The sequence below is a fragment of the Aythya marila genome (genome assembly GCF_965140915.1).
Source record: "Aythya marila genome assembly, chromosome: 1".
Classification (NCBI taxonomy): domain Eukaryota; kingdom Metazoa; phylum Chordata; class Aves; order Anseriformes; family Anatidae; genus Aythya; species Aythya marila.
In genome coordinates this window covers 31,759,706-31,771,800 of record NC_139042.1, presented here as the reverse complement: position 1 = coordinate 31,771,800, position 12,095 = coordinate 31,759,706, and the positions used below count along the sequence as shown (strand labels likewise).

The window sequence follows — 12,095 nt, the reverse complement described above, 5'->3', positions numbered from 1 at the left end:
CTCTGTATATATACAATAATCAAATTCATAAAATGTTTTTGCTACAACCTGCTTTTAAAGCTACTTATGTCCTGTAAGTTTATGAATGGCATTACACAACTCAGGTCAACAAAGTACAAGACATATTTGACCTGATGTTACAGATTATTATTAATATAGTATCTGATATTACTACTTTTGCTTCTGGGAAGTTTAATTTATTTTTTTACTGAATTGTGAAATAATATTCCAAAGGAGTTCTTTTCAATCAAAATAAAGAATGCTTTTACATGTTACTAATGATTGCATTTTATTTAGCAGCAGAATGCATTCACAGTATTTTAAATATTTTCTGACATCTTGCATTTTCAAATCATTGTGCAAATACTACTAATTTTTAGATTTGATAAGTGTGGAGTAAAACCATTCTTCAATTCAGACTTACACACTGTATTTACAGAGAGCTGAAATTTTCTGTACTTTTAGACTTCTAAAGAACATAAAAGAATTGCTTCTGCTTTCATGTATGTAAAGACTGAATGTTATATGTTCTATCAAACTTGCTCATCTTGATTTTTACAGTATTCTGAAGTTATGAACTCATATTCACCAGAAGAAACTTAATTTCTCAATAGGCATGTGCTCAGTAAGCAGATGATGTGCATGCAACTTATCCATGCTTGTATCCTGACCTTTGAAGTACAGCTAGAGTGCCAGGGTTAATTCGATGAATGCCATCAAGAATAACAAGCTTTCCTTCCAGGGCAGCAGTAACAAGCGGCGATGGTCTCCAAGCAGTGTCCCCATTAGGAAGAGTATACCTCTGCTGTAGCAAATCTCTGGCTGTCATGTCCTGCCAATTCATCAGAAGAATATATTTATACTGTATTGCATTCTTCTACAGGTACCTGCTTTCTCTTTATAAAACTACATTCTGCTTTTCCTGACAATATACCCAAAGAAGATTAGCAGGAAATCTCCAATTACTTTTTGAAAGAGTATTAGAAACATGCACACACGCACACGAACATTCACACACGTGTTATGTTAAATAGTCTTTGAAAGTTCTAGGCTTGCCAGTATCACCTCATGGACCCCTCTGAAACTAGAAAAAAAGCCTTTTTTATTTTTATTTTATTTTTTTTTTTCCCTTTGCCTTAAATGTAATGGGAGCTCATGAGAACTTGTACAGTTTCGTGTACAGAAGGGGGCAGCAAGTTACACCTGGCGCAAACAGAAGTCATTCATTTTATATAGAAGAAATCACCTGAAGGAGCAAAGACTTCATCATTAATCCTAAAGTAACATCATAACACAAAAGAGCGTGACATTGTACTTCTTAGAAGAAAAGTACAGCGGAAGCTCGTCAGAGAAGAAAGGACAGGATAAGAAAGGAGCCAGTAACAAACACAATACCAAAAGTATGTAGAGCATCACAAAGTAAGACTTGGGGAATAAATTGCAACCAAAGACAAAATCTCGTATAGCCTCCAGTATAAATATTTTGAATGTTCCATTACAACAGGTATGCACTACAGCAACAAGGATGTAATAGCAATTTTGTGGCCTGAAAGATGAAATTCCTTCCTCAGTCTGTGCTGTGAACAGAACTTAACCTAAAATCAGATGAGAAAAATATTTGCTATTGTAGCTGTAGCTTTTGCATATGTCCTTTTCACAACTATAAACCCTCTGAAGAATAAAAATAGAATACATTACATCATATGGCCTGAATCATTTCCTCTTTCTGCATTTCCTTAAAAGCCTTAAAATAACGGGACAAAGTCTGATTCTTTCAGTATAATTTTTATAATTTAGAGCCTCACATTCAGATGCACAAAAACAGTGTTTTTATTATTATACTTCTGTTTTTTAATGCACTGTTTGTGCATTCTACTGTTCTATTAGTGACTTCGTAGACTAAGTAAGCCACTTTTAATGAAAGCCAGAGAAAAAATTAAGTATTTTTAGGACTTGTATCAGAAGTGTGTACTCTGTAGTTAGCAAATGCTGTATAAGTGAATATTCAACTAACACAACTTCTGACAATTCACCTCTACACGCATGAAACAGCATCCAATGTGAATTATCAGAAGCCTAATATGCTATGCACAATGTTGTCTATCTGTAATTCCAGCAGCTTGAGAACCATACGTTAGTTTTCTCAAGATAAACTCATAAGTGCATTTTGCTGCAAAAATATTTTTTGAAATAAAATGAATGTTTATATCTTTATTTAAATGGATCCATTAGGTTCAGTTTAGCGATGAACTGAAATGAAGCATCATTAACTTAACGCTTGCCCAAGCTCTGTAAGGGGTTTGTTTTCATACAATCATTAAGGTTGGAAAAGACCTCCAAGATCAAATACGTTTTTAATGGCAACGATTTACTGCTTCTATTTATTTACTCTAAATTTATTTTTAATACATAATATTATAAATATAATGTTATGAGATATAAAAAGATAATATTCTGCCACTAGAAATTCTTCCCTTTAGAGGGGAGATGACAGAAAGGTATGAATCACTTCCTCACCCAACCCTACTCCTCCACCACCACTTAAGCAAAGCAATTGCAAAATTATACTGCCTTATGAAACAAAATTTTTATTTTCATTTCTAACCGTCATTGTAACTCAGCATATGCTTTATTGCATTGGTTACTTTCTAAAATACCTCATATACCAGGAAAAAAGGAAGTTCAGGAGAGAATACAAGCAGGGTAACTGCTTTCCTCCCTTTTGCAGCTATAGCAATCCAAGCCTCCCATTTAGCCATTTTCTACGGTTCTCTGTGCTAATCATGTTCTTGGCAATTACGAGGTGAAAAAGCTCTGTTTCCTGCTTTTCATGCCAGTTTGGACTCACATTTTGTTAATATTTCTCAAATAAAAAATTGGAAGGAATTTGTAAAGAACAATTATGAAGTCATACCAAAAAAAAAGAAATCCTAGAAACAAAAACATCACAGTACACAAACACAAGTGATGTGCTTAAAAGATTGCTTTTGCTGTAGAAGAGAGAAAGGAAGAGCAAGTTGACGGAAAATTGTTGTAACATCACTTTGAATACTGCTTTTTTAGCCTTAAAAATTTAGGAGGAGAGATAAAAATAAAAGCAAAATGTTTTATTTTAAACAATTTAAAACAAAAGTTCTCTAGCTACAGTACACAAAACTAGCTGGCTGCTGCTTTTCATTTGCTGTTCCTTAACTGCAGTAGGAGAACTTAAAAACAAATCCTTCCTAATCAGGATGAGTTTCTTTGGCAAGAATTTGCCTATGTGGGATTGTATATAATCAGAAATCTGTATAAGGATGTCAAAGATCACGAATTAGACAGGAATTGTTCAGTGGGACAACTGTTAGGGATGATCTATGTGCTCAAAACATTTCGGAACCCTTGGTTTAGATACATTCAATTCTAACCTCACGACATAAAAGCTTTCGAGATTTTTCTGTGAAATCAATAGAAAGACCTAAGGCTCTTCACACTATTCAAATCAACTTTGGATGTAAAGGATGAATCAAACATTAGCACAATATGGTCTGTCTCAAAAGAGCCAGAAAGATATTTTTTGAAGTAAAATAGAGAAATCTGTTCCATTAAACTTCTCATAGCCTTCATTGTCAATTACTGTATCAATTAATATTTAACATTGCCCCTGTCATTAACCTATGCTACTACTTTGCTGTGCGAAGCCACTGATGTGTACAACAACACATCAAAACAACAACAAAAGCATCCTTAGAATATAACAGAAGATGCATGGCTTAGCTGCAATCATTTTTTACACATGGCTTCCTGTAAAAACTTCTGAGATTTTCTAAGATACTGCACATAGGAAATAGATAGACGCATAGAGGCACATTTGGACATTATGTAGTCATGTCTATGTCTACACAATTTATAATTTATACCAAAAATATAAAAATATTTTATAAAAATATAAATTCTAATTTATACCAAATGCTGAGCTCACAAATATTCATTTTCTTTCGCCTTAGCAATGATGTTTCGTATCACCAAAAAGCCTCTATGAAAACCCTCTGCCCTTTTAACTCGATTAAATCCTGGTGAAACCAAAGGAAAGGTTCACTTCAGTAGAAAGTGCTTCAAATCCCTGACCTAGATTTTATTTCAGTACAAATTACAGACCCTTTGAAGGAAAGACATTTAGTGAGTAACTAATTTCTTCAGCAACTCTTCCTCCTATCATGCATCTCCAAAAAGGAAGTCTTCTGCTCCTATTCAGTGAAGCCATACTAATTAAAGGTAGGATGTTGAAAGATAGTGGCCATATTTTTAAGCTTGTAGGACCAAATAATTGCCTAATTTTGCTGGTGAGTACCCAATACCACACCGTGTACAAAAAACAAGGGTTAGGGTGTGTTTGTCCTTAAATGGATTTGTCAAGATGCAAAAGTTCTTTTCCTGAGGAGATTTAAAAATATGTTTACGTGGATAAGTGCAGGGAGAAGTACAACACAGTTCTCACCCAGAAGTTATGCACCTGTCTTAACATACAACTGTACACGAGGTAACAGGTGCTGCTGGGAAGCCAAATGTATTACCACGAACACAACCTAGCACTGATGGGTTGTGTAGCTTTGGATCCCAAATGTGCTCACAGCTGGGCAGGTTAAGGCATAAGAAAAGAGCTCCATTTATACAGACCATTTCAGTGTCTGCATCTTTATAAGCTAAAGGCATTCTTGGGGAAGGAAAAGCATTGGGATCCTGTCTGGAGAGGTTCTCACCATTTCAAGAAAACATAAAATGGACTTTTTCTTCTTTCATCACCATTAATATCTCTCTTTTCTGTTCTTTTTTGTCTGTTTCAACCCTTCAGTGTCACCGCCCCTTTTAGTCAGCGTCTCTTCTCTCCCTACACACCATTGCAAATCCAGATCAGCTGCTGTTTCCTCCTTTGAAGGTCTCCATGCTGCCCAGGAAAAAATTAAATAAGCAAAGGACAGGGAAGAAAGAGACCAATATATTGCGTTACATCTCAGACTAGCATTCCCCTACATTATTGCCTATTATCACTTATGACTGCAAGCCCTTTTGCAGTCATATTTGGTGCATTTTGGCTCCCAAGGTCATGGAATACCCCTGACTTCATATTTTATTTGAGAGTAGTTTCATTACTCAAGGTTATAAAGAAAACCTTACATGTATGATCCCTACTGTAAAAATCAAATTCAGTCACTCCACTTTTCAATCTCTTTTTTTTTTTTTTCTATTTATGTCATGAGGTTGTAGTTCACCAAGATCTAAGACTGAACAACACTCTCCAAACAAGTACCAAGTGACCGCTGCCTACAGGAGATCACTGTTAAGCAGGACAGACCTCAGGGTTTTCAAAAAACTCTGGTGCTGTGAGACAGTCTGAAGTGTTGTCTGGATGAAACCAAGGGGAAAAAACCCTAAATGTAGAGCATGCCCACCACTCCGAGACAACTGACAGCTCCAAAAAACTTAATTCCCTTAATCTGTACGCCCAATCTGTCTAGAACCGTTCCTGCTTTTTCTATCTTTGTAAATACTAAACTTTAAATTTTACTCAGTAAAAACATTTACTCTGCCATTACCTTTTCAGCTACTGTAAATTTCTTCCTCCAACTCAGCTACAGTAAGATAATCTTGTCACCACCTTCAAAGCTCACGGAGGAGGCCCTTTCCTCATCATTTTATCCCATAACTGCCATTCTAAGGCAACTAAGCCAGTGTGTCTCATGAAAAATATAAACACGTCTCTCCAAAATTCATTTTTAAAGCTACATCTATACTAAGGCCCCTTCCACAACATAAATAAATTAGGAACAGATAGGCTAAGAGCTTGAAGATTACTGTTTGTTTGCTATAGCACTGACAAATAATGAGCACCATTAATATTAATTCAATGTAATATGTGTATATCACATGTAAACACCATCTTCTCTACTGCAGTGCAGTCCCACCACAACTGTAATCATCAGGCTAAGCAAAAATGCAGAAAAAAAAAAGGAAAGGCACAGAAATTACAATATTGTTTTAAATTCCACGTGATATGCATCAGAAAAAACAAACTTGTAAGAGGACACAGACAGGAGAAGAAACTAAAAAAAAAAAAAGAAGATTAAACCTACAGAATGTGAAAAATAAAAAATTCCTGAGAAGGATTTAAAAGAAGCTGTCTTCTGTAACAATAAAAATAGTTTTAATCATGGTGATACATTATAAAATTAAATAGTATAAGGGAAAAAAAAAAAAAAAGTATAGGTATTCTAGAGAATTCCAATATACATGAATTACAAGGGGTCACCACTCTGGTCTAAAGGCAGGAAACATACTTCAAAAGGAGAAAAAAAGATCTGAAAAGGAGAAGATACAGAGGACAAAGTTTTCTTTATGACACTCAGTCATGCCAAATCACAAAACGAAATGTCAGTTCTCTGTGGCTAACAGAAAGATCACTGTGATAAATAAACAAAACATAAGTAGAATCATTTAAGTTATGTATCTTTCTTTTGTATTCCCAATGAAGTCAAAAAAATTAAAGTAAAACAGTATCGGGGCTAATTTATACGTAATAATGTTGAATTAATATTTTTATATATATTAATATATGTAAGCATCAATAGTACCCCCCCTCTGTTTAGGTCTACAATAAAATGGGATTATTTTAGATGAGCATTCTAACCAATTAAAAAATGCTCTAAAATGATCATAAAACTTTGCTATCTTTGAAGTCTTTTCTATCCTCTTTTATTTTTAAATGTGTATTGGTGATTATCAGTGATTTTAAAAGCTGCAGCTGTATATGAAGATGACATTACACAGAGAATCTGTGCGTTGTATTTTGGATCATATTTACAGCATGATCATCAACCAATAGTTTACTTACCTGATACAGCATGATTGGTTCTACGCTGTATCCTAGTATATCAGCAAATTCGTTAGCGATAACTGTTTTGCCACAGCCCTAAAGAGTTAATAAATAAATAGATAAATAAATAAGATTTCATTGTAAGGAACATGTGGAAAGGAGGGAAAAATAAATTTAAATTCTTACTTTTCCTCCAATTAAACACATATCTTTAACCATGTGGGATTGCATCATTTCTGCCAACAGCTGATCATGGCTGGAAGTCCTTACGAAAGCTTCTGATTGAGAATGCTGTTTTAACATCCCGGTCCCAGCTGGAACCTATAAGGAAAACAAAACAAAACAAAACGCTAAATAAGCTATATTGTGATAGCTCTAGGATTGAGTGAGGACTGAGTTACACTTTTCCAAAAATACTGTAATATTTTGCAGATGATGGTCATTATCAAGCCTAAAGCTTTTGTTGAAAAAAAAAAAAAAAAAAGTTGTATAATTTGTAATAAACAACTTCCTCTACATCTCCTACTCCCACTCTTAATGGAAAACAAAACAACAAATCAAAACAAGAAAACAAAAACATGAACCGATTCAATTATGGTACTGGGGTGTGCAAAGAACTTGAGGCTGCTTATCCTGGAGACAAAATATTAGAATCACTGGTATTTATTGCTTGTCAGAGAAAAACAAATGGGAAGGAAAAATTTGAAAAAAAAATCTGAAGGGGCTACAGAACTTTGGAGAGCAAAAATATTCAATTATCTTCCACATTAAGACACTCGCTCTGCCTCTCGTTCTACTGGGAATTGTTTCATCTTCAAACTCCTACTGTCCTCCTGTTCCCAAAGAGACACTGTGCAGACATATTTTCAGAAGGCATCATTTACATGTCAGATGAAAGCAAAAACCTTCCCCTCAGAAAAAGTCCAATCAGATCCTTACAGATTTAAATTTTTCTGACAAATTCCTCTTTGCTGCTCTTCCCCTTTTTATTGTCATGGTACAAACTCTCTGAAGATATTCCTCACCAATGTTAAAACAATCTCTTTGTAACTCCCACTAATTCACCTTCTTTTAGAGACTCTCCAGCCTCCAGATTCAACATTAAATTCAAGTTCTTAGATCAGTGTCTGTTTCCTGAATAGAACCTCATTTCACCACCTAGCGGGTCATAAACTTCTTCGGAAGAAACTCAAACTAATCATATTTGATGTGATTACTTTTGTTCCATTTTCCCAACATCCTGTGTCAGAACATTACCAAGCACTCATTAGATTTTATTTGAAGTATAGACAGACTATTGCTATATTAAAGAAAAAAGGGAAAGCAGCACCAAGAGCATCACAAGTACTCTATTATTCTAAATTACTTGCTTTTTTATTGCATTAGAGATTTTCCTTTCATCCATTTTTCAGCACTTGCTTTATCATGATATACTTAAACTTGTACTTTCCTACATGTGACTCATTTATATAAAAATAAAATATTTCTTATCCATAATCTTATTGCTTATCAACATGCTCTAATAAATCATAAAATCAGAGAACAGTTGAAGTTGGAAGGGACCTCTTGAGATCATCTAGTCAAACCCACCTGCTCAAGTATGCACAGCATCATGTCCAGGCAAGTTTTGAGTATCTCAAGAAAAGGAAATTCTACAACCTCTCCGGGCAACCTGTTCCAGTGTGCCACCACCCTCAGAGTAAATATGTTTTTCCTCATATTCAAATCGAACTTCCTGTGTTTGAGCGTGTGCACATTGCTTCTTGTCCTTACACAGGGCACTAGTCAGACCCCATCGCCTTGACACCATCTCTTCAGACATCTATATACACCGATAAAATCCCTTCTCAGTCTTCTCTTCTCCAGGCTAACCAGGCCCAGCTCTCTCAGCCTTTCCTCATAAGAGAGATGCTCCAGTTCCCTAATCATCTCCATAGCCCTCAGCTGGGCTCTCCTGTGGCTCCATGTCCCTCTTGGACTGGGGAGCCCAGAACTGGACACAGTACTCCAGGTGTGGCCTCACCAGGGCTGAGCAGAAGCAGGAGCATAACTTCTCTTGTCTGGCTGCCCATACTCTTTCTAAGGCATCTCAAGGATACCACTGGCCTTCTTGGACACAAGGGCACGTATAAAATGAAATAAAATGTTACACTACCAAAAATTAAATATTCAGTGCAAATGAGTTTCAGTACCAAGTGTAACTGTTAAATTCCTGAGTAAGTTTATGATAACAAAATAGAGTTTTATGAATATATGAATTCTTACCTGGAATGTCACTTCCTTTTCACCGATCTGGACCGTTACATCAGCCTTGAAGGGTTTGTTTCCTGGCACACTTTCTACTTTTGTAATCCTTCTTGGGCGCAAATGGCTTTTTGAGTCTTGAAGCTCAAAACGCTGTAAAAATAGAGGTTTGGAGGAATTAATTAGTAAATACAATTTTCTTGTTTAAATCTGGTACTTCCAATAACAGGGTCAGAAACATACTCAATATTAATTTCCTGTGAAGTCCTAAATCCATTTACTTAAACTTCACTTTACTTCACGTACCTGTGTTCACTTTCTTGACAGCCTATATATTTTACATATTCATTAAAACCGAACCAAAAAGACCTACCATTTACTTATTCTGACTGTAATGACAGATGTAAATTTAAAATGACATACAGAGACTTTGCAGTCTTATTCAGACTGAAATTATAAGAGAAATGGATGATAGACTTTAGCAAATGCAATAATAGAACACCTACCTTTGCAGGCCATTATAACCAACTGCAGATTTCAATTTCTGGCTGCCAATAAAAATAACCATCAAACATTACATTTATGTAGACCCGCAGCCTTATCACATGGCAAAAACTGAGGATAACCTGTACAAATTAAGCCTTCACAGCATGTTCTTGGTATAACAAAGATAAAGAAATAGACTTTTGTCTTCCCAATCTCCTTTTGAGCATTGTACTGTATTTTATGCTGTATAGAGAAAGCATGAAAACCATTTAAAAAATCCTATAAAAAGTCTATTTTGTTGCGAAGGGGAAGTCATTATCAGGGGGGCTCAAGCACCAAAATACCCCACTAAAACTACTGAAGTCATGGTGCCAACAGAGTGAAAGCTGAATCAACAGGAGAAAAAGAAGTATCAGTCCAACTCCTTAGAAGAAAAGTTAAACAGAAGTCACTAAAGTGAAATAATTCTTAAAAAGTATGTGGTTTTATTACTACTAGTATTCACAGCACTGCCTATTAAAGTTTAGAAAGAAAACTGAAATGCATTCATATAGACACTTTGGCTCTTCATCAGTTTGTAAATTTCCACTCTGGAGCAAAAGCCGATATAAATTTCCAGTTTAAACTTGAGTTTAAGGTACATTTACTTTAGCGAAAGACTGCCCCAAACTGTATTTTTAGTATAATAGCTTCAGATGCCATTAAATATTTATACAGCAGCAGCAAAAACGAATGCCTGAATCACAGTAGTACCTCATCCTGTGATTCGAAGAAATGCGCAAACTATGGTTCTGTGAAACGAACTGCAGATGTTCTCACTCTCACGTTCATTAGGAAATTTTAATATTCTTGGTAATTTAATGGCATTTTGGATGGGGTCAAATCTGCTTGTACACAAAACCACAAACTGTACACTAAAATCCCCTACTCAGATACCAACAGAAGAAATAACTGAGCAAGCTGTAAGGTTATCTGTATCAGCAGCCTCTGTGTCAATCAGTGATGATGTGAAGACAGCTGTAGCAGGTCTTGGGAGTCTAAAATTCTGAAGGTGATTTTATGTATTTATTAATGTTGTTGAGGGTCCTACAGTTCATCTTTAAGATCCCAAAGCAGGGTCAAAAATTGAAAGATAGCTGTCATTCTCTGCAGATCTTTACTGAATTTGTGTGACACATTTGAATCATCACTTTTTAGCACAGAGATGCCGCTGAACTGGATAATTTAGTAATTAAAGAAATTACCACATTTACACCTGGACAGGAGAAGCAAACAAACAAGACAACTCTTTGTGGCTTTCAGGATGCAACAGACCTCTGCTGTAGTTCTTTTAGAATTACAATAGCTAGATATGGAATCAGAAAGTGGCATGAAATGGATGAACAGCACATCGAGTTTGTCTGAGCCGGAAATGACTTCCTCTATATAGAATCCAAGTTGATAGTTGCAAAGGAAAAAATGTTTGTGGCTTGGAAGACAACTATTGAGTACATTCAGTATCAGTAAGTTTGGGATACACTTACTTGGAGAACCAGAAATGGGCAGCCGCATTGCCTCAGACTCAAGAGGAAAGAAAAAAAAAAAAGAACAAACTAGCCACCTAAAACAAGAGAAGAGGTTTGGCAGTCCGCAACCATCAGGCCACATTCTGCATGCCTAGAAACATATGAGAATAGGCATGCTACGAAAATCAAAACAAGGAATAAGAGGAGTTCTGAACTCTTGGAAGCATCTAGTGATCAGTACTATCTCAGAAGGGAAACTGCAAAGAATACTCTGGTGCTCCACCTGGTCAAAGGAACAGAGAGGTTAAATGAGACATATTTGCAGATAGCCACTCTGTTGAACCCACAGGACAGCAAAGCTGTTCAAAAAGAGATGTGCAGGCATCCAGAAGCAACTGATCTTTGCTGAAGATTCTCTTCACCGGAGGGAAAAAGTTTTTTTCAAGCAAGAAGGAGACTGAACTGTTTTACAAGCAAACTCTGAACTGCAAGCATAAGATAGGATAGATGGGGAAAGTCTGAAGGAGAGGTTCCACTGCAATGGTATGTATTGGCACCAAGAGCATTCATTAATGCAAAAACCCAAAGATTATAAATGACTGGGGGAGGAGAGGGGCTTGTCACGTAGAGGGATAGAACAGAAACAATTCCTTCCTTAGACCACAATTTGCAACAGAAAGATCTTAGACTGAGCAGAACAAGAAAAACAATTCCAAGTTTCTGAAGGATTGGTCCACTCTCCGTGAGAGAGTACCTCTTTAGTTTGAAGGGGTTCCCTACTGTGAAGCAGGGAAACAGATTTCGAGGAAGAGGTCAGGCAACGTTAAAGAGGATGTGCAAAGAAAAAAATGAAAACAAAAAAGAAAAAACGAGTCAAAGGGAATAAACAAGCTCATACCTGATATAAGATTAAGACCCTAAATGCAAAATTAATCAGTACATGAAACCATTAAGAAAAATTCTAGATGGTTCTTAGAGCAAAGTTAAACACTTGGACAGTAAACTAAAAG

The 12,095-nt window shown here is 35.9% G+C and overlaps 1 protein-coding gene across 1 annotated transcript in view; it reads right to left on the bottom strand.

Moving 5' to 3' along the window:
* The window catches only part of VWA8 (von Willebrand factor A domain containing 8), a 188,744-nt gene that overhangs the window by 132,895 nt on the left and 43,754 nt on the right, over positions 1-12,095 (bottom strand). Inside the window, exons 10-13 of the mRNA XM_082784877.1 lie at positions 9,116-9,247; positions 7,037-7,171; positions 6,869-6,946; positions 672-832 (exon numbers count right to left, since the gene is read on the bottom strand). Of these exons, the coding sequence (XP_082641003.1) occupies positions 672-832; positions 6,869-6,946; positions 7,037-7,171; positions 9,116-9,247 (506 nt within the window). The remainder of the gene's footprint in view (positions 1-671; positions 833-6,868; positions 6,947-7,036; positions 7,172-9,115; positions 9,248-12,095) is intronic.